This window comes from Lutzomyia longipalpis, chromosome 4, assembly GCF_024334085.1.
Source record: "Lutzomyia longipalpis isolate SR_M1_2022 chromosome 4, ASM2433408v1".
Lineage (NCBI taxonomy): Eukaryota > Metazoa > Arthropoda > Insecta > Diptera > Psychodidae > Lutzomyia > Lutzomyia longipalpis.
This window is the reverse complement of record NC_074710.1, coordinates 5,745,918-5,769,747: the sequence shown is the minus strand read 5'-3', so window position 1 is coordinate 5,769,747 and position 23,830 is coordinate 5,745,918. Positions and strand designations below refer to the sequence as shown.

The window sequence follows — 23,830 nt, the reverse complement described above, 5'->3', positions numbered from 1 at the left end:
GGACAATTTATGTAGCAGAAGTAGCTTCCACGTCTTGAAAAAAATATTTAAAAAAAAATTTAAAATTTTAATTTTTACATTTAATATAAATAAAATAAGCAGGTAGTCTTGGTAGAGACAGTTTTAACACACTTAATTTTTTCTTTTCTTTAGCACAACAATTACCTAACGTTATTGTTTTTCCATTCAAAATCTTACCATCCACACCAAGCAAAGGCTTGGCTAAAGATGAATCTGTTAAAATTAAAATTAAAAAAATGTCAATGAAAAACTTTTTTATTTGTAACTACTTATTACCAAATAGTTGAAGATATAAAAGGCAAAAAAGAATCAAATGAATGCTAAATGAACGTTGTGCCAATATATTGAACACCATTTTGTCTTTGAAACTGACAAAATAATTGCAAAATACTCAGTTTATAAAGGAGCTTTCAGATAGAAATTTTCTTTGCACGAAATCGTGCTAAAGTTCTAAAAACTTTCCAAATCACATCATGGAATTGCTAACGGACTGAAATATAGTTGGTAAATGGCCTTAAATCTTATAGCCGGGAGTCTTAGCTTCTCGAGGTCATTTTTTTGAAGCTAAAGTTCGAAATTCAAAAATAAGCTAAATTCTATTATTAGCCGATTGTCCCTTATTCTTTACGAAAAAAAATTTTTTTTGAGTAAATTATGAAAAAAATAATTGTTTCGGACACCTACTCCATGGTAATGCAAGTGAATATTTTCATTATAGCGTACAGAGGCTTATAAATTGTTAAAAAAAATAGGAAAACTCTTGATTTCCAAACCACGTTTAGATAACGAAATGAAAATCTCTCTGTGGGGAGAGAAGCGAGAAAATGGCTAGGAAGTTCGCTAAATTGGTAATTCGTATAAAATGCGAGCTTCAATTAATGATTTATTAGCTACTAAGTGGAGCTATTAAAATAAATCATATCGAAATGCTTTCCATTTTGTGCGGGGGAGGGAGTTGCATAATTATGGGATAAATTTTTAATTCCTGACTCAACTTTGCGAGAGATATTGGCCAACAAGTGGTGCGTGGGATGAGTCCCAAATGGACCATCAACACGAAAAAGGAGGAAAATATAATTGAATCAATAATCGGATAATTGGAGCTGTAATCAGTGGGATCGTGGCATTTTCTTGCTGCTTCTTCTTCTCCCATTCACACACCCCTCCGTTTTGAGATTTGCAAAAAAAAGGAAGAAAAATTCTCATTGAGTCGATACGCGGGAGGGTTAATGATTGAACGGCTTCCTTCCTCCACTCAATGAGCGATCCTGCCGTCTCTTTTTGCGGGAGACTTACAAATCGACATGCGACAGGGAAGATTCCACCGCAGGTGACAACTAAAGAAAGATGGATTAGTGGGTGAAGGCGTAGCTCAAGGGATTACTCACAGCAATTGAAAATGTCTCTGTGGTAATTCATCCTCTCAATTGAGCCACCCACCCCCTGAGTACGACTCTGCGCTTTGGGGGTTTCTCTTCCTCAATTTTCCCCAACTTTGAGCTGAGTACAGAGCATAAACAGAGAGCGAAGAGCTTTCCCCACCACATGAAAGCTTCTCTCTCTCTCTCTCTCTCCAGGAGGTTCCAGAGGGGATGTTTTCTCAACGCATTGGGGATGTCTACTACGGAGAACAATTAGATGCTAAAGTGGTACTATCGCTTGACATGCCATTGTGGGGTACTAAAATCAAATGGTCCTCCTACGGAATAGCCGTGATAAGAGATGCTCTCTCGAACGATTTTAGTGGAGTAAGAAAGCCACATCTTGATTCAGAGAGCTTTATTGTGGGTGGGCTAGAAGCTTTGATGATCCTTTAAATTTCTTTCTATTGATTTTTTTTTCATGCAACAGGAATGTAAAAAAGACACAGTCTTTACCGCAAAAGAACTGCCAATAGAATCGGTGATAATGTTTAGTGATAGTAAAAGGTTTATGCTCTCTCCAACATATTCATTAGCAGGTACATTATGATCCGTTATCTAGACGTTTTATGGACAAAATGTGTAAAGTCTAAAGAAAAAGAAAATTGTACTTAGGCTTGGCAAGAAACTCTCAATAATCTCTTCTCAAAAGGAGATTATTCGTTCTAGTTTAGGAAAATCCATTATTCTAAGAAACTATTGAGATTCACCTAATCTTGTAGAGAATATAGAAAAGAATAAAAAGCCGTAGAGACTGTGAAGTTTGATATGGCTTGAAATATTCTTTTCTCAAAAATCTTAACAATGACGTCACATTAACGTTTTTCAGCTCTTACTGTATGAAGGGTATGAAGCTTTCATTTTGTGCTGAAGCTTCGTGGATAATTTTTAATGGAAGTTCTTTTTGTATTTCGCAAATTAAAACTGTCAGAGATTGTGAAATTAAAGCAGTAAAAAAAACCCAATTGTGACGTCATTGTTTCCATTTTTGAATAAACTATTGCCAGCTATACCCAATTGTTACCAGTGGAAAAGTCAATCATAACGCGTCCAGTTATTAGAGTTGGTATACCACAACGCGGATGGTGTTGTAATTTAATTTGTAAGTAGGATTAGTAGGCAAAGTTGATTTTTTTTATGAAATTCATCAATATGAAAGATAAAAATGCTCATATCTGAAGTTCTATAAGACCTATAGAAAATTCTTGACTAGTTTTGGAAAGGTATTAAAATAGGCTATAAATTGACATAAATTTCAATAATTTTCAAAGTCACATCTAGAACAAAAATGGCGGTTTTTTGTTTCACCAAAACAGTTTTTTGCACTTTTTGTCCTCAAGAAATGGTTCTAGAGGTTTCTGATGTTCTAGAAAGTTGTAGAGAATTGCAAAACCTTTAATTTAATACCAAGATGAGCAAAATCGGGCAAGCGGTTCAGGAGATATGGCTCTTACAACTTTTCAAATTCAAGAATTTTTCAAATGGCTATATCTTCTAAACGGCGACATAGATTTTCTTCATTTTCGGACTGGTGAAAGATATTGACTTAGGCTACAACATATCAAAATTTAAAAGAAATCGATGATGGGGATTCAGAGATATTGCCCTTTAAAGTTAGGCAATTTTTGTTTTTGATTTTAGCGCCTCTTGCGGATATTTTTGGAACTAGGAATGTTTTAGACAGTTGTAGAGCTTCTTGAAACCTTTCATTTGATACCAAGACGGTCAAAATCGGTCAAGCCGTTCTCGAGTTATATCGAAAAAACACTTTTTGCTTTAGACCGCCATATTTGCTTAACCGCTTGACCGATTTTGAAGTATGAGTTATCGATGAAAACATCTCACTGAGCACTACAACATACTAAAGTTTCAGACCTCTAGCTATAAGGAAACTGGTTGACAGTATTTCAAAATGGCGGATGGCGGCCATCTTGGATTTTGAAAATGCAAAAAAATGAAATTTTACACCCACATTTCTATAGAAAACTTCAAACCTGAAGGCTCTATCTCTCACCGTTCTCGAGATATAAGGCAAAGTTTAGAGTCCCGGACGGCAGGACGGCAGGACGGCAGGCCGGCCGGATCAAAAATTTTCCACCACCATTTTTGGAATGTGGGTTGTCTGAAACGTGCTCATACCAAGTTTGAGCCCGATCTGAGGTAGTCGGTTTTTCCGACGATTACAATACTTGGTATGCCACGATTGTGGTATACCAACTAATAAGAAGTGTTTTTGGTGATTCCTTATACTTTTTTTTATACGAGAAAGTGTTTTTACTGTCCCTTTAAATTTTAAGTACGTTAAGGTTAAGGTTAAAGTCCCCTTAAGGACCAATGGGATGTTTTTGAAAATGCTCCATTATGGTTAGTTCATTTTTATTTATTGCATCATAATTTATGTAGGACCATGTTTTATATTGTCTTTGAACCTATACCCAGGGACTACCAATGACCAGGAAGGCCAAAAATGTCTTATTTGAGTTCAAAGAAGTCCCCAAAAATTATTTTTACTTTATTTCACCCACAGAAATCCTTTCGATCCCTGAGAGGTTGAAAACGATTTGACATTAATTTACAAAAGGTTGACATTTCTCAACTAGTGGGAAGCGGGGTTAAAAAAGTCACTTAAGGGTTTAGAAAAACCTCAAAATATCATATTTCCCAAACAGATAAAGCGAAATGTAAATAGCTCATTTCTTTACGAAATTTACTGCTCTATAACTCTTTCTCAGATCATTTTGTTCTATCTAGCTAAGAAATATGATATTTTAAGCTTTTTCCAAACCCTTAAGTGACTTTCTTAGTCCCTCCCTCCCCTAATGTTTAATGTTAATATTTTAACGTTAAACGATTATTTTCTAACCAAATTCTTATTAGTTTAGATTTCTGTCGATTTGTTTTTTAATGGTATAATTGCTTTAATTTATAACGTTTAATATTATCAAATCAATTTGAATAATCTTAAAAATTCAACTTGTTTTGCATTGGCTTTGGCATTCTTTAACCCTTGGAGGATCCGATATTTCTAACCTCAAACTTTGACCTTAATTTTCTCTCAATAAGAAAATGTTTTCCAAGTTTTTCTTTCAAAAGAATAATGCATAAATTGATGTAAAATTAATCGCGATAGGTTAATTTTTTTAAATTTATCACGATTTAAAAAATTAAATTGGACACTGTAGTCAGCAAACTTCTCCTCAAAGGGTTAAAATGATCTCGACAAACTTTTAGATTAATAAAAAAAAAACTTTTTTAATGACACGTGAAAAACTGAAAGACATAAAGTCAATGTTGTCTTCTCTTAAGAACACAGAATGATGTCACAGTTTATAAATTATTCTCATTCTTAGTACATTTTTATCTCCTTAATTAAGGATATCGTCTGTGTACTAGAGGTCAATTTCTTAGTCACAAATGGAGATGAAGATATAAATTTTTAAATACTTTTCGTTCCAAAAAAGGATTCAATTCGTCATCTAACTTTTTTTTATTTCTTCGTGACCTTATTCTTTCTATATAATCAAAATGTAAATTATGCGTACGAATCTCCTCTATATTTTGCATAAAAAAAAAGAAAAAAAAGAGAAGACAAAGTAGAAAAATTAGAATTATGCGGAGAATTGAGAGAATTCAGAGTGTGTGGTGGGTGTGTGTGATGTGGGGGCTGAATGGGTGGGAAAATGTGAATGATGATTTAGGGGTTGAAAATAACGGCTTTATTTATATCTTCTTCATGGCTTTTGTCCATCAACCCTCAATGGAGAGCACTTGAGGGAGTTTTTTTTTTGCTATATGGGCCAAGTACGATAAGATATCAGACATGCTCGAGAAATATTAAACTGACGCAGGGAGAAAGGTTCTTTTTTCGGGTAAATCAAGTGGAATTTTGCTGGGTAAGAAGCGATTGAATTTCACACAACTCAACAACATTTCACATCCCCACTCTTGAGGAAGTTTTCCAACTTTTCCTCATTGACTCTCTCGTGCTCTCTGTGGCGCCACAGAGTCTCTCACATTAGCCACTCTGTGTTTGTTAGGTGAGCTCCACCAAATGCCCTAGGAGAACCCAGGAGAGGAGAAAAAAAAGCACTGAGCGTAAGAAGAGAAATTTTCCCCTTTGAATGGTATTGCTTTTACCCTCAACAAATGTTTTGCCATAGCTTTAAATTTCAGGCTCCAACAGTTTTCCCCGGGCCTTTCACAGCACCATTTGTGTCTGCTAGTACCGTGCAGAGATTTTGCCTCAATAGCGCTTTTCCCATTATTTTTGAAAGAAACAGAGAAAACACTTTTCCCACGTAGTGTGTTGTTTTTCCCTTGATCCCTTTTTTCTCGCTAAAATATTTCGTGATTTTGTATATTTTTGCCCATCGCCACTTTGCAATGAAAAAAAAATAAGGATTTCGCCTAAACCCAAATCTCAGAGCTTTTGACCTTGCTGTGCCGTCAAAGATCCACGCAAAGGAGACACTTGGTGTCTCTTTAAAAAAAAATTCGCGCACCTTTTTGGCCACAAGGATATCACATTGGGGGAACTTTTTAACGACTGTGTAATGTTGTGTTTGAGGTAGCTTCGGATCGCAGTCAATAATAATGCAAGCTTATTTTATGCTAAATAGCTATTTAGCATAAAATAAGCTTGCATTATTATTGACTGCGATCCGAAGCTACCTCAAACACATATCACATTGGGGATTTTTTTCTCACCATCCCCATATATGCTAAATTCAACAGGATCGAAATCCTATTGAATTACCTTCATGACTTGTCCCTTTTTTTTGCACGCAAAATCAGGCTTTTTTCCGCGTCATCCCCATCGAGCTATAAAAACCCATCCACTCACCCCCCTATTCGTGCTTCAAGAGGATGCTTAATAATTTTCTCTCTGCGATTTTGCTGTTTTTCCTCACATTTTTCATTTTGCATTTTTATCATAATCACCAAGTCAAAAACAGAAAACAATATTTTGTTTGTATTTAGCAGTAAGAAATTTTGCGTGACAAGTGGGGATAATTTTTTTTCATGGTTGTTGAATAATTTATTTAAAATGGAATGATGCTGTTGGTTTTGTCAAATGAATGGGGGTGGGGTGGAAAATAACCCCATAAGTATCTAGGGAAATCACATTAGGTGGGAATTTTTGGAGGAAGAAAAAAAAGGAATCATTTGACATTCACGAAAAGAAGTTTTCACATTTCCACAAAGTGGTGTTGTGGCAAAATCATACATACATAGCAAATGCGAAAATAATTACCTACAAACGTGAACTTATGCACGGTGGAAATTTACCTTGAAATACATAATCAGGGGGCTGAGAATTTCCCAGTTTTTGCCACCACTCTAACCCTTTTCTCCCCTAAAAGTAGTGTTTAGGGGATAATTTTTTAAACTTATTAGAAAGGTGATTACCGACGTAAAGGAAAAAAAGGCACAAGAGTGTGAGAAAAAGAGCGTGAAATAGAGGAAAAGGGGCGTGATTAATACAGCAAAAGTGAAAATGAAAGGACGACACCTGAGACGACGATTCAGTCTTCAGCCGTCTTTCATGAAAGACGACTGTGAAGACAGCAAACACAGGAGAGACAAGTAAGATGAGCTTTCTTCCTTATGAATTTTTCCCTGAATATTATTCTCATGTAGACAACACGCGACAGCTTAATAAGAAAAAAAAGAAAACAATCTCACGGCATTTTAATAAAAATAATTCCCATTTCTTGCAATTTTAAACCCCACTAAATGGAGATGGGGGAATACAGTATTCGTGGAAATGAGACACCCGTTTCTATTTTTTTTGTAATGAAAAATAAAAATCCAATTTCTTCCTTTAATTTTCCTCAAGGAGAAATATTTGTGAATTCCCCATGAATTCCACAGGGAAAGATTGTAGGGAGGTCGCATATTTTAATCAGAAAATTATTTAATTTATCTGGAAAATGTTTCATTTTGATCAGAACAAATGGAGTTAGATTAATTAAAAATAAGTCTAATGCTAAGAGTTAGTCTAAAGACTCGGATTATTTCCAGAATATTTTCATTTTTTAATGAGTTTAAATTCAAAATATAATACAAGTTAAATTATTTAAAAAAAAAAAATGTATGCATAGGGAGTCTATTCACTTTCATTTATGTTATTAATTTTAAAAAAAAAATTTTAATTTTCTTCCTAAAATTTTGTCGACTTCCCACATAATGCTGAAATTCTAATTCGAATTGAATAATTCAAAAAAAAATACTAATTATTGATTCAGAAAAAAAATTTAAATTTTTTTAAATTGATTTTATTCGAAACAAAGGAAACAAAGTATTACTATTTGGGTTTTTTTTCTTACACTAATAATTTTTAAAATTACTTTTAAAGTATTTTCAAATAAGTATTCTTGCAAATTAAATATTTTATAAGAAATTAATGGCATTAAAACAAATAGTTATTAAGAAAATTAAAACTTTCCACATCTTCAGAATAATTTTGATCTTTATCTTCTTTTATCTTCTAAAAAGTCTTAATTCATTCAAAATTTTTATTCAATAATATCATAAGCCTAGTCTAAATTTTATTTTTTGAAGAAAATATATTAAGGAATGCTAAAAATTAGATTAAAAAAATGCTACTTAAAATTAAAATTACTAAAACATATTTGTTAAAGGTTTTTGCAATATAGTGAGAAGCTTTTGTTAACTTTTGTTGTGAAATTTTAACGATTGACATTTGTTTTCTGATGTTTGACAACGCATTTCTAACGTTCTATTGCTTAATATTTATTTTCTACTATTCGGTTCTCTTAAATTTTAACGATTTCTTGCCAATTCATGATTTTCTAGAGTTTGACGTTTATTTTGATAATTTTCGATAGTTTTTTTTCTAAAGCTTAACTTTGTTTTCTAACATTTTTTTAATTTTCTTTTGTTTCATGTGTTTCTAACGTTAGAAGTTATTTTTCATACATTAGATATTTATTTAAACGTTAAACCACCTTTTCAATAATTTCATTTGTTCTTCGAAACAAACCCTAAAACTATCTTTTATTATAAGAATGTTAAACATCCAAATTTCCTTTCTGGCTACGTCACTGAATATTTTTCTATCAGTGTTGTCAGTATTGAAATACGTTAGAAAAAAAATCTCTCTAAAGGAATAAAATATAATTTCTACAAAGACCAAATTGCAAACAATGGAAAATCCTCATGGCGTAAATCTTACATTTCTTTTATCCCGTAATGAATTATTACGTACTCACCGATCCGAAAATTTCAATCATAAAAGAAAATGGGCATTTTCCATGCTATGTGGTATTTAAATAATAATTTTATCCCTTCCATTCCCATTAGAAATATAGACATGGAATTTTCATGGAGAATAAAATAATGAATAAATTATTTTGAATTTGAAATTTTATTAGGATTTATGCTTTCCGGGAATAATGTCCATTTCAATTTTTTTTCTCCTATCTCGTCACTAAAAGCTTACTTGCTGCGCGAGTTCATTGGTGTGACAAAAAAGCAGAGTGATGAACGTGGAAAAAAGTTTTACTTTGTGAAACAATCCATGGATTATAGTTTTTGCTCCTCGCAAAAAATGGGAGATGAATGTGGGCGTGAGTTTGTTGGAGGATGGGTGGAAAATTGAATACTAAAGTTGATTCACGATTATAAATTCGTGCCGTTGAAGGTGCAAAAAAGCTAAACCACCCCCCGTTTGGCTTAAAAAGCTCCTTTGAATGTGCGGCACGAGAGGAAAAAAAAAAGTTTTTTCTGTGCCCCTTTTTGACTCTACCACTCCCAGGAGATTTTCCCATCAGAAAGGATGGGTCGACAAAATAGGACTTTAGTCACAAAGGAACAAAATATCGCTGGGGGTGCGTGTAAGTGTGTGAATTAATGACACATTGAGTTGGGGCTGCGTGGAGGGGTGTTTTGTGCAATAAAATACATAAGGGGGAAGGAAAAACGTTTGATGGAAAAAATTTGGCGTAAAATTAATTAAATTAATTAAAATATTCACAAGAGGTTGAATTTTAACGGTCACCCCCATCCCACCGTTTATACCCCAAACACACAATGCTGCGGATGGGAGAAAATTTGTATGCGCGGGAAAATGGGTTTTGAGGAAGTCATTGCCATTCATCAGGAGAATTGACTTTTATTTGGGCATGGAAAATGGCTAAAAGAGGATATTTATAGCCCTAAATTGTTGAACAAATCAAAATTAAGTATACCAATTTGGACCCTTTATTTCTCCACTTTTGTTCACCTGAAGCATCCACAATTTATCATTTTAAATGAACCTTAAATTTGAACATTGTAACTCTAAAAAAAATATCTCCAACAAGGCTTTAGTGTTAATATATATTCTAATTTACTTTGCACTAAAGCTTCACCCGGTGGAAAAATAATTTTGGGCATTAATTAATCAATAAAAATTATGTGGAGGTATATTAACCAATGAAAGGGAATCCCTATTGTTCCTTTTTTTATTCTTTGATATCTTAACCCTTAGAGGATCCGATATTTCTAACCTCAAATTTTGATTTTAATTTTTGTATCAAACAGAAAATATTTTTCCAAGTTTTCTTTTGACGAATTTGAACTTTCCTCACACAGACGTAGAAAAAAATTATCACGAAATGCTAAATAAAGTCAAATTGGCAATGGTGGTCAGCAAATTCCTCTTAGAGTCGATAACATGTAAATATACCATATGAAATTGAATTAGATAATGGATTTCACTTACAGACTACATGAAATTAATAGAGTATGAATGAAAATATTTTTTGAATCGTGAATTCATTTAATTTACTAATTAAATCATTTATTTATTTATATTTAAAAAAAATACGTGACTAAATTCAACTTTTATATAAAATGCAATGATCAAGTCAAATTTGTATTAATTCCATTTGAATCAAATTCAATTTTATGCAATTCATACTATGCACTCTATATGAGCTATAATTAAAATGTGAAATAACTATGTTTGTATGCATGTAGCATTAAATTTAAATCATGTACGTGTTATGTTACTAAGCTTTTAGACAAACATAACCGTTTATTTGCATTAATTTTAAACGTATCACCTCACAGAAATTCACCAGATTTATCAGAAAATTTATTTTCTAAAGAAAATCCAGGTAAAAAAAATCATCCGTTTTCTTTCGAATTTTATTCATATTTCGCGATGCTACGAAGAGAAGCCAAGATAGAACATCAAGAAAAATTTCTTTCAAATGCAAATTTTCTTTGTAAATATCCTTCCGTGTAGTTATTTTCATTTGTACACATAAGTTTCACATCTTGAACCGTCTTAAGGGGGGTCTCTTTTGTGAGCTGATGAAATTCAATGTTTTTATTTTTCTTAAGGTTTTTCTTAAACTTGATTTTCAAATGTTGGTCACATTTGAAGACTTATTATTGAAGAATAAGAAAATCTTTTTCCGCCATCTTAGATGCGACGCCATCTTGAGATTTTCTTCAAAACACAAAGGTAGGTTTTTCTTAGGATGTACTGCATGGATTTTGATGGGGGTAAAAAGCAAATGAAAGAGGAAATACCAATGCAGATTTTGATGTACCAGAATTTTGAATTTCCATCCTGGGGCTGAGAAAAGTGGAAAAACGTAAAAAAATCTGAACAAAAGTCACATTTTTTCACTTTTCTCAGCCCCAGGATGGAAATTCAAAATTCTGGTACATCAAAATCTGCATTGGTATTTCCTCTTTCATTTGCTTTTTACCCCATCGAAATCCGTCCAGTAGATCCTGAGAAAAACCTACCTTTGTGTTTTAGAGCAGTTCTGTGGAAAAGTCGGAAAATCACAAGATGGCGTCGCACTTAAGATGGCGAAAAGTGATTTTCTTACACTTCAATAATTAGGCATCAAATGTAACCAACATCGGAAAACCAGGTTTAAGAAAAACCCCAAGAAAATGACAACATTAAAAATGGATAAATTCTAACAGTTTTCCCAAGAGACCCCCCTTAAACCTTATAACTTCCACATCACAATGCAGTATGCGGGAAGTAACTTCTGGCACAAATACAACTCTCGGAAACTTTATTCTATTTATACAAAACAACAAAATGCATTTTCAATTGAAAGGTAAATGAATGAGAAAGTTTCCATGTGGTTAAAGAGAGGAAATTCAATGGGAAAACTACAATGAAAGGAATTCATTCATTTTTATTTGTATGGCTACTTCCTTGGAGGACACACACACAGGTTGAATAAAGTCCTACTGAAGATTTTAAAAATTAAACATTTTCCTTTTTCAATTGAACCAGCTGGGAAAACTAAACTAATCTTTGAAAAAAATCTCGTTGGTATTGTAATATTTTTTTTCTCTTTAACTACCTACAGAAAGCATATGATTCAGTGTTCCGAGTGATATTATAAATAATTTTTAACTAATATCTGTGTTTAATATACTTAAAATCTCATCACGTTGAAATGTATGAGAGCACTTCACATTTAGAATGCAGACATTTTCACGCAATAACTACATAGAAACTTTTAAGCTTGGTTTTAAGCGCTTAGGAATTACTTGTGATAAGCTATTAAAATTACTTTTCAAATCGCTTTTAGCTTTTAGATCTGACATCACCTTTACTCAAATCATAGCACAGTAAAATTTAAAGGATTTATCACATTCACTTTCAGAATAAACCGCTTTTAGGTAACAAAAAGGACTTCAGGATAATTATACCAAACAAAAGAAAATCCTTTCAAGGATAATCCATGCTGTAATTTGACTTAATTAACAACATTTTACCCAAAAAGGATGACGAAAATACAAAGAATAAACATTTTGTGACATTATTCCATTTTCTATGTGGAAAAACAGACAAAAGGCGAATTTTCCTGGATTTTCTTGTTTAAAACTTCATATAAAACTTTCCTTTCTGAAAACTTTTCCTCCTCAAATCCAACAAACTCCAAACTAGTTGCTATTCATAGAATTTCGTATCTTCCTTTATATTAATTTCTGATGACATCACCACACATGTATGAATGACACAATAGGGGGTAAGCTGGGTGGTAAGCAAGCTGAAGGGGTGTGGGGGATGTTACGAAATGATATACTCTTGAATTACCATCTCAACAAACCATTAAGTGATACACTACCACATTGCAGATGACTTCGGGGAAAATGGGTGAGTTTTCTAGGAAAAAAATATCCTTGAATATCTTCAATATAATTCGAGAAAATTCCTCAAGTGTAACACCAGTTGGATATTGAAAAAAACGTTCAAGAGCTTTCGTGTTAAAAGCTCCACATCGGCAACTTTGAGCACAAAATCCCTAAAACACACACCCTCCCAACCTTCGAGAGTGTGGTTTGGGAGGAGGGGAGGAGGAGAATAATTCAGGAAGGGTGTTCTTATGACCAGGAAATTGATTTGATGATTTTCCTCACATTTTTTTGCCTCTCTCGTCAAATCTTTCCAGAGTCCATCGACACGATACGGAAGATTCGATTGCCACATCGAATGTCCGGCACAAGATTGTGGTGATGGGTGCGGCAAAAGTGGGTAAAAGTTCCCTCATCAACCAATTCCTTTACAACAAATACACACCAAAGTACAAGAGGACGGTGGAGGAGATGCATCAGGGGAATTTTTCAGTAGCTGGTGTGGGTCTCACACTGGACATCCTCGACACATCCGGTGCCAATGAGGTATTGTAAACTACACTTTATTGAATGGAAACATGTATGTATTGTACAGTGAACGTACATGTACCTATGTTCACATATAGTACGTGGCATTGAAGGTGCAAACTGAATAAATTATACTTCCTTTCATCTTTTTTGTCGTACACATGCAAATCAAAAACAAAGAAGTTTAGTCATTTTTGTGCTCTGATAGTAAAATGTATTTATTTGAAAAGTCATAAGCAATTCAGGAAAAGCTGAACTGATATTTTAATTAATAATTTGGTCAAAGCTCTGAAGAATTGATATAAAAAAATGCATATTAATGTACCTACTTATAAACCACGCCCATATAGTACTTCTACGTAATTATCTGTATGAAGCATATGCATTAATGCACATTTGAGTACGAATTTGAATTCATTTACAGAAAATTTGAAGAAAGTTATTTTATTGATGTTGGAAAAAGGTCGATAGTAAGGATTATTTGCATCTAAAAAAATTAATTTATTCATTGAAGCATATGCTTTAAGATTGAGCTTTTGAATTATTTAACATCTAAGATTCGATGCATTAAACAGTGATTTAACAGCACACAATAATTGCTTCATATTGTTTGAAATTCTCGGTAATTTTTTTTAAAAATTGTTCTGAAATTAAGGAGCATATGCTTCTGGCTTCCAAATAACTAAAAAAAAAAAAACAATGATTTGTGTTTAATGCATATTTGAGCAAAAATATAAACCAATGCCAAGGATTTTTTTTTTAATTTGAGCTAAGTCTAAATTTCAAAATTATATAAAAATGTAAATTCTTATCTAAAATTTTTAAAATTTTGCGCAAGAATTTCTAAAATCCTTCCTTAAACCGAATCCATTAAATTTTTGAGGAAATAAAATTTTTAGAATAGAATAGAATAAAATTTATTCTGCCCTTTGCAGACTAGTGCTTAGGGCTAAAATTTTTAGGCTTTTCCTTTTGGACTCAAAGTTGTTAAAGAAATTTCTGGTTCAAACTTAAAAAAAATAATTTAAAATATTTTTCAAACCCATGACTTTGCATTTTTTACTGATAAGAATTACAAAATGAATAAACTCCTTCCGGGATGTTAATTTTAGTGCAGACTCTGGAGTAAAATTTGCATATTTTACACAAAAATTAAGTTAAAAGCCCTCATGTGAAAGTTAGTGACTAATTTCATGACCTTTCAATTTTAATCAGTGAAATGTAATTCTTTAAAAAATAGAAAGCAACATCAATCAATAGAAAGTCATTAGATAGGTAAGAAATTCGGTGATTTAAACATTGATTCATTGCCAAATACTCTTCGAGAAAATTGTCAAAAGAAATGTAAAAAAAATGTCCAGAATCTCCTAAAAGAGCATAAAAAAATCATAAATGGCTCATACATATGAAGAAGAGTTTCTACAATTTAACTTAACCCTAGAAGACGAACAATAAAATATTTCTACGCAGCTCTTGAGCACCTTCTTCTGCCCACACATTTCCACCTTTTCCACCTTTTTTTCCCCTGTGAATCAACCTCATTAACACTCCTATTGCCAATCTGTGAACAGTTTCCTGCCATGAGAGCACTCTCCATTCAATCAGCCGACGCCTTCATCCTCGTGTACGACGTCACGGATGCAAATACCTTCTGTGAACTGAAACTTCTGCGGGACCAAATTCACGAGACAAAGGGAACGTCTTCCGTTGCGATGGTCGTTGTGGGTAATAAAACGGATCTCCTGATTGAGGACAGCGATCGTCGTGAGGTGAGAAAAACCAACCCCTACCTACCTATTACACACCTACCCCTTATCTCTACCACACCTCTAATTATTAAGCTTCACGCAAGAATAACTTTATTAATTGTCTGGTGTTTATTGTCAAAAGATGAATCCCTGTGATTGCGCACTTCCCTCCTCCCCCAACATATTTGTAACCTTGTCATTTTGCTAACACATTACCTCTCCTAATATCCCTTCATTATATTTCCAATACAATAAACTTGACAATATATGATTATGTATGTATGTATTGAAATTGAGAGAAAATCAGGAAAATGCTGTGTGCAGGACAATGGTGGATAAACAAACAACAACGAAAATCCGCAATTTTCTATGAACCAGCATATTGTATGGTCAAAGTGGGATTATTGATTCCATTCAATGAGGGTATTTGATACAAGAAAAAAAATACATAATACAGCATCTCATTTATACGATCGAATAACAACCCTTTTGAGATTTTTGGTTGAAAATAGAATAAAATAGGAAATAACCTTCGGGACATTTGGAATAACAATCCTCTGTACAGAGCATAACACAACGTAGTACTTGTCAGCATTATTTGCATAAGGATAGAGAGGAGAAAAAAAATACATGAGAATGGCATTGTGTGTTGATCACAGAGAGAGTGAGTGTGTACAGTACAATTAATTAGGAACCTTCCATTAAGCTTAGAGCATTTTGTTGTATGTTATATATCATTTCACGTACACAGCATCCTCATTCGCTGATGCTGCATCTAGATTTAATTCACGGGGTATTATTTTAAATTTTCATCAACAACACCTGATATAGGTGCCTTGTATGTGTGAAATTTTGCATTGAATGTGCATTAAGTGCCAACAATGAGTCCATCATTTTCAGCTAATTGAATCTCAATGTCAATGTTATGTTATTGTTTATTTAGAACCATCTACTGCAATACGAATTGACCTTGCGAGGGAATCAATAATTAATGGGTTCTTATTTGGAAATTATTTGCACTACCCTCGTGAAGGAGATTAGTCATTTCGAGGTTTAAATATCTCGCGTATTTCCCATAATTGATTTTAATAGAATTTATAAATTTTTGACGGTAATTCGCAAATGTTTTTGTAAGAGTATTATTCTCCTACAAAAACATTTGATTTTAATTGGTTTGGCAATTCACGTTTTACGTCGGCTTCTAATACAGTTTATTACTAAAGTTTGTTTTTTTGTAAAATGCGAGTACAATTGGGAATCCGTATAATGAATGAGGCTTGTCCTTAAATTATATTCGTCAAATAGTTTTGTACAAATATGTTTCATTTTACCTTTTAGAACTGAGCAAAGGAATTTTCCGTTTTTTTTTATTTCTACATTTATATATCAAAATTCAGTAGGGGAGAGCGGGGTTAAAAAAGTCACTTAAGGGTTTGGAAAAAACTCAAAATATTATATTTCCCAAATAGATAAAGCGAAATGTATAACTCATTTCATTAGGAAATTTACTGCCCTAAAACTCTTTCTCAGATCATTTTGTTCTATCTTGCTAGGAAATATGATATTTTAGGCTTTTTCCAAACCCTTAAGTGACTTTATTTGCCCCGCCCTCCCCTAAAATAAGTTTTCCTACCCTTTGTGCCATACCACGGAAGGAATTTACAACTTTACAATTTTTCATTTTCCACTATTTTCGTACGACACGTATCACAAATTTTATTTTCTCTTGAATATTTTAACCACAATTTCTTATGAAAAATTATCCCAATTTTGAGAAAATTCAGTTAAAAATTTTTCTTTCAGTGTTTCATTATACTAACATATCCTGAAACACGTTTCACGTTCAACTGAAGGGATAAATAATCATTAAAGAGGATTTATTTAATTTATCTGTAAAAGATTTCCGCGTTCTCTTCATAGGTAAATTTATCACGAGAAAACGGGAAAAATTCTCTAGGAAAGACAGGCACGTCTTAAGAAAAAACGGTTCATGTTTCAATAAAGTTTCATTACTTAACCCTTTAACGTCCAACGTGAAACATAAAAACATTGAAACATGCGCTCTTTTATCGCGATTTTTAAGCTGTACCCATACGACAGCGTCAAAAGACGTTGTTCGTTGTTTTTTCTCACTTGCTCCTTGTCAAATTGTATTGCGCTGTCACTGTCAAACAAGAAACGCGGTTTCTATGTTATATAACCGCCTTTCTTGTTTGACAGTGACAGCGCGATACATTTTGACAAAGAGCAAGTGAGAAAAAACAACGAACAACGTCTCTTGACGCTGTCGTATGGGTACAGCTTTATTCTATGAATATTTTTAGAGGACTTTTCTCACTCAGAACGTCTCCTTTGGCCCCTTCTGCGTGAATGTGATGCATTTGTAACATGGAAAAACAATTACATTCATAAATAATTGAAAAAATAAAATGTTTCACGTATGACCCAAAAAACGCTAAAGGGTTAATGGATGTTTACCAAAAAAATTCGTTACATAGGGCCTTCGCTAAATAGATCGTAAACTGTATTTGTCTTTTGTGCTATATTTAGTTTACACTCGAAAAAAATTCTATATTGACTTCATTCAAGGATATTATTTAAAAATTGATTTTTCTATGAAATTTTGATTCTTTAGATATTACGAAATTTTCTAAAACTATTCTTGGACACAGGGCGAGTCAAAGTGTGACTTTTCACGTGTTTGAGTTTAAGGAAATTTTTTTTCTGTTATAAAAAAATTAATTTCATGTTAGAAATATTCCTGTAAAACCCTTAATATATGGCGCCATAATAGAAAAAAAATTGCATAGAGCCTAAAAGATATTTTCTCAGATTTTCTTTACAAAATTTAAAAATTACCCAAATAACTCAACACAAGAAGAAGAAAAAAATTAAATTAGATTTTCTTTATTTTCTCCTCTTTTTCTTACAAGAGAATGTAATTTTGAAAGAAAATCTCAAGTACTGTTTGCAATGCAAATTCACACTGAAAAAGGAATTTCTCAGTGTAAAAAAAAGGTGAATGCATGAGTTATTTGTCCCTTGGAGCACAATTCGTATGAATGAGTTTTGCATAAATCATCCTGTATGTGAGATTTTTTCCTCCTCTTTCCCCAAATGTATACTTTTTTTTTTAAATATTGTTTTAAGATTCTTCTCTTGCGATTTTTCTGTCGCACGAATGTTTTCCCAGAGAAGGATGAATTCAATAAAAATCACAATTGTTCCACATCGCTCAGACAAGTGAATTTTCTCCGAAGGGTTCGTTTATCCTTCTTACTGTATGAAACTCTTGCTTTCCCTATATATACTTCATGGTTCTTGTACGGAACTTTTTATTGACTTTCTCCAAACGAAACTTTTCGTCTTTTACTTTTTTATTGCTTCCACAATTCCACACAGAAAGGTATTTAACATTGAGTGGAGTTTGACTCATTCTTTTGTGAATGATATTAAATTCGAAGCAATATAGGGATTCCCCGGGGATTTTATGGAATTGATATCATTTCATTTCTGGAAGAGTAGCTGGAGAAATGAGGAATTATAAAACTATTTTTAATCCAAATGGCAAATTGATTCATTCAGAACATAAAAAAATTGATGAAGTATTAAAAATTTAAAATTAAAAGAAAATCTGATATCGAATGAGGTCAAGGAAAAAAAATTAATGTGATTAGACTCTTTGAGAAAATATAATGTTGGCAGAAAGGAACTTCCATAATATTAATTTTAGTTTAATTAAGAAGCAAGAGAAAACAGTTGAAAGGCTTCAAAAATATTTTAATCATTCTTATCACATTTAACGGTTTAAAAAATGCGATTTTTAAATCTCTTAAACGCATTTTTAATTTTTTTTTCACATTTTTATATGATTTCGAAAATTTTCAAGAAAGAAAATAAGGAAAAGAATTTTTAAAGATTTCTTAGAGCATTCTTGGAGCTTTCTAATTTATATTTTAATTAAATTTCACTATTTTTATTCAATTTTCTTGCATTTTATAAGTGTTTGTAAGTACTTTCATCCCATTTTGCGAATTTTTATCGCATTATGCGCACTTTTATCAGTTTTAATGAGACTAAATGCTTCTTAATGAATCTATCACATTTTTATTCCATTTTCTCACAATTTTTAATCGAAATTTTCGTCTTTTATTGTACTTTGATCATTTTTTTGGAGCAAATTGAGCCGATTTGTAATGAAATTTTGAATATATACTTAAAAAAAAAACTTAAAATCAGTACCTTTTTTACACAGATTATTACCCCTTGTTTCAAAATAGATTGAAGTGTTCTGAGAGAGAAAATTATTGAGAGTACGACAAGGAGTGGAAAATCCATTGATTCACCTGTTGAGAAATTTCTCTCATACCTCCTTGGAGACAATATCTATAGAAAATGTTTTATCTAAATTAAATAATTCCTTTTACCCTGTCTACCCTGGAAGAGATGTCAAATAAATAAATACAAAATGGATGATTTTTCAGAATGAATCAAATATCAAGTAGCGAGCTCGTGATGAATGGCTCCAATAATAATAAATAATAGGAAATATATACAGCACGGTAAACATAATTCAATTAAAAATTCCGCAGCGCTAAAATAAACCTCTTTTGTAATACAATTGAGCAGCCTCATGGTGTTGTCATATGCAACACAGAACTCGGCATGTGGGTGGGTAAACAATCAACAGGAACAAAATTGTCGTGTTAACTGTTGGGGAGACAATTGGCACGAGAGGAGTTTGTGCTGCGATGAGGTCAGAGTTCAATTGAATTTGTGTTATGGGAAAATATTGCAACATAGGGGTTGTTTTGTGGAATGAGGGCAATATGGTTGCGTTGTTATGTGCGGAGATTTGAAAAGCCCTTTTGGAATTATTGGGAATTGATGCAATTTCCCTCTCTGTGTGTTATGTCAATACTCCAGTCAATACACAATGCCATGGACACATAATAAATTCTCAAGAATATTCTTCAGGTATTGTGGTTTGAGGCCCACAAAATACCCACCCACACCTCAATGTATAAACGAGAGATGGGTCGACGAGGCGATACAAATTGATTCTGGCGACAGTTTCCTGAAGCCACAGATGGGTTCTGAAGACAAAGAGTGAAATTGTTGGGAGTTTGCTACTAAAATCAAATTAGCAAGCATGAAGGAATAATTAGAAAACCACACAAAGTACAATTTTCTCCTCATTTCCGCATCTAACCCTGTGATGATGCTTGTTTTCCACATTCCCACCAAGTAAAGAAACCACAAAAGCCACCCCCTGTTATCTCACGCGAGATTTTTTTTAAAGGAATGTTCCTTCTAAAAAAAAAGTGAAGAAAGATAAACAGAAGAACAAATTCGAGGGAAAAGAAACCCTCCCTCCTCACAATGGGAATCTCATGAAATTATGAATTTAAAGAAAGGACCATACATAGCATTTAAATCCCACCAAAAGGCAGAAAATTCATTTAAAATCACTCAAACCCTCCCCACTTACACACCCCCTTTAGCGGGGTTCTCGTGTATTCAGTTGTGCTTTTTGGGAAAATTGCGAAATTATATTTTTGCAAATTGATTCCGTGACAGATTGGGAATTCAATCAAAATTGAATATTAATGCGTATTTTAGAGAGGAATTATCTTTTCTCCTACTCCATTTGCAATAAAATTCCGTTCGTAAAACCCACGAAGAGCACCACAGAAAAACAGCGAGAATTCCTCCTGGGAAAATGGTCTCGTTGAAAAGGGATGATGAATAAATGAAGAAGGACAATAGAGCATGGGGGTATATTCGTTCTTTAATGAATATCAAGCAACCCACAACCACCAAGAAGCAAAAGGAAGATACTGGAAAAAATACATAGGAAAATTTATTCATCCATCAACAGATGTTTTGCATCCCACGTGCAGATGAAAGCCCACAGCTATATTCATGGAAATTGAAAAATTAATCTTTCATTGCACCTAGGAAACTATTATGAATTAATAGAAAAATTCTTTCGAGAGCTTTTAGCAGTGAAACTGTCAGCTAGATATTAAATAAATATTTTTAATGGAATTTTTCTTATTTAATTTTCCAGTAAAATCTCTATTTTTAGCTTTTCCAAATGCAGAATAAATCAGACGTGTGAAAAACTTAATAGGAAATGAGATAAATGTGATAAATAAAATCATCTGCAATCAAATGGATTTTATATGTGCAAGGTTACATTCATCTTACACTATGTGGTAATCATAAATCAATATGAATTCTGCAGTGGAAGCTTAAAATATAAAGGAGCTTTCAAGTGGGATATTTTTTTTATTCAATTTTATTTCAAATCTTAAAAAAATCTTTCTCTATATTTTTTTAATTCGGATTTTTTTTTTATTAAACGGTCTTTAAATAAAAATTTTAGTCCAATTCCCAGAAAACTCAATTAAGCAGTATTTTCCGGAACAACGTGCGTAAATACCACGAATTCCCATATTTTTCCCAGAAGTGGAATTAATAAATATTTAAAATCTCTTTTCTATTTATGATGAAAATCTCATAAAAGGATTAAAGAGAGAGAGAGAGAGGAAACTACAACAATTTATTAGGAAATTCATCTATGATTCAGCTGATTCAGTCTTTTATGGAAGCACTAACTGAGAGAGGTATTAATGCCTTCACCCCAATTCAATTGGCCAATTTATTTAGTGAAAAGTTTGACAAGCTCAATAATGATTGATTGGCAGAGGAATCTGCAAAAGATTAATTTTGTGGAGCTATCAACTCATCAAAAATGGTCAATATAAAGTTTTAAAAGTTTTTCTCAATAAACTCAAACTTTTTTTCTCTGAATTTGACGTGTTTTAGTATTATTGTTAAAAGAGGCAGTGATTGAATACGTTTAGATTGCAAAGAAATTTTAATTTTTCGCATGGGTCCGATGCGCACCAAACATTTTTCTCCTGCGGGAAAATTAAACAGATTTTTCTCCCAACACTCTGATGAGAAAATTTATTGAGAAAATCAATCAGTGAGTCCTTGGGGATGTCCGTTTATAGTCATAAAATGATCAGGGATTGTAAAGACAGTCTTGTATGAATTTGGACTTAATATTTTAAAATTAAAATAACTATACAAAAATGAAACATTTTCAAAGTCGAACCTTTTGGATATGACCCAATGGACCTGAAAGGGTTAAAAGCAATTACAGCTTTGTTTGAAGCCTTTTTGAAGAATTTCCAAACATGAGATACATAAGAAAAAGAAGAATTTATCATTGAACACTCCCATTCAAAACTTTTTAATCAGCTCTTAGAGTACCTACTTAGAGGACAGAATTGGTGTTCGCTACCAATTTGACTTTTATAAAGCGTCACAGAATCTAATGTATCTAACTTATTTTGATAAATTCTACATATTTGTGTAGGGGAATTCAATTTCTTCGCAACATATAGGATCATTTTACATAACAAAAAAAAAATTACAAAAATAGAACAATGTAGAAAAGCACTGGATTACCCCATGGATCAAACCCAATATTTATCCGCATAAATAAACATCAACATGGTTTTTTTATTAAACTTTCTCTCTCACAGCTATAAAGTGAATTTAACATTTTACTCATGACAAAAAAAACCTCCCTCCCATGCTGGAGGTAAATGAGCGTGAAATTTCATAAAAGTTGTCTATGTTGTAGAAGCTTGAAGGGGAAACTTTAACTTTCTTGCAGGAAGCTTCCAATTTGCATTAGTTTGTGAAAGCTTTATTTTAGAGGTGTGGGAATGTGGTTGGAAAATGTTTAATAAATTAATCCAACACACACCATTCTCTTTCTTGTAACTATATTGCAGATGAATCGAGAAAATACGGAAAATGTAGTCACGATGGATTGGGAGAATGGATACGTTGAGTGCTCAGCGAAAGACAATGAGAACGTCACGGAGGTATGTTGTTTCGTGGCTTTTGGGGAAATGGGGGGATTTTGTGAAAGTTTCACAGGGGGTGTACTTACCTCGTGGTTTTGCCTAATATTGTGTCTGTCTCCTGCAGATCTTCAAGGAGCTCCTTGTTCAGGCTAAAATCACCTATAACCTCAGTCCAGCACTCCGTAGACGGAGACGACAGTCATTGCCACCGCAACAGAGTGGAGCATCTTCATCAGGTGGCCCACCTGGGACACCACAGAGTCTCCCACCGTCAACATCGCATGTCCCATCGCCGCAACAGCTGCAGCATCTACAGCAAATCCAGGAGCGCTCGATAGGTGGCAAGAGGAATTCGTGCATCTTGTCTTAATCCGGCTCATGCGTTTTTGGAAGCATGAAAGCGCACACACGAAATCCCTTTTTATTCACACCAACAGAAGATAATGAATTTTCCATGCGGAGAAAGTTTGCGAAAAAGTTCGTTATGTGCAGGAAATTAGCAAAAAAAAAACAGCTCTGGGGAGGGGTTGGAAATATATATATATTTGTGCTAGTCACCATTAATCGATTTTCACATAGCATTTAACCACCATAGACTTTCCTTGTGGGGTGTGTCGCTAAATTAGCAAGGGGTGAAAGTAAACGAAATTTTTGAAATGTGAAAATGCCATGAAAATAGCATAAAAGCCCTTAAAACGAACAAAGTTTTCATTTAATTATTAACATTCCACATTTGATAGAATATTAAATATTTCAATACAAAAACTTTCATGTTGCCAAAAGCCGCAGCAATAATTTATCCATTAACGTTAATTTATTTTAATAAATATTAAAATGTTTTGCAATTAATTTTTAATCAGACATTAATTAACGGACACTGTAAAATCCATAACAGTTCAATGAAATATGGATGAAAGAAAATGAAAATTTCCCTTGAAAAAAAGAGCTTTTTGCAAACTTTCTCCGAATACATAAAATTCATTTCATTTCATTTAGAGCATCCGCAGGCGGAGTGTGTTAGGTTTTTAAAAAATATTGCAAAATACTGCAAAAAAAAAGAAAATAAAGTCTGGTGAAAAAAAATTAGGAAAAGTAG

General features: G+C 33.0%; 1 protein-coding gene across 5 annotated transcripts; it reads left to right on the top strand.

Moving 5' to 3' along the window:
• Positions 1 to 5,623: 5,623 nt before the first annotated feature.
• On the top strand, positions 5,624 to 23,817 carry LOC129795898 (ras-related protein Rap-1b). Of its 5 annotated transcripts, none has more exons than XM_055837442.1 (6): positions 5,624 to 5,740; positions 6,809 to 7,028; positions 12,884 to 13,112; positions 14,666 to 14,863; positions 22,660 to 22,752; positions 22,859 to 23,817. In XM_055837442.1, exons 2-6 carry the CDS (start codon positions 6,940 to 6,942, stop codon positions 23,102 to 23,104), a joined length of 855 nt encoding a protein of 284 aa, XP_055693417.1. In that variant the 5' UTR covers positions 5,624 to 5,740; positions 6,809 to 6,939; the 3' UTR covers positions 23,105 to 23,817. The 5 variants fall into 5 exon arrangements, with proteins under 5 accessions (XP_055693417.1, XP_055693416.1, XP_055693418.1 ...); XM_055837441.1 differs by having other exon boundaries at positions 6,806 to 7,028; XM_055837443.1 differs by having other exon boundaries at positions 5,624 to 5,743; positions 6,840 to 7,028; positions 22,859 to 23,801.
• The last annotated feature ends 13 nt before the right edge of the window (positions 23,818 to 23,830 follow it).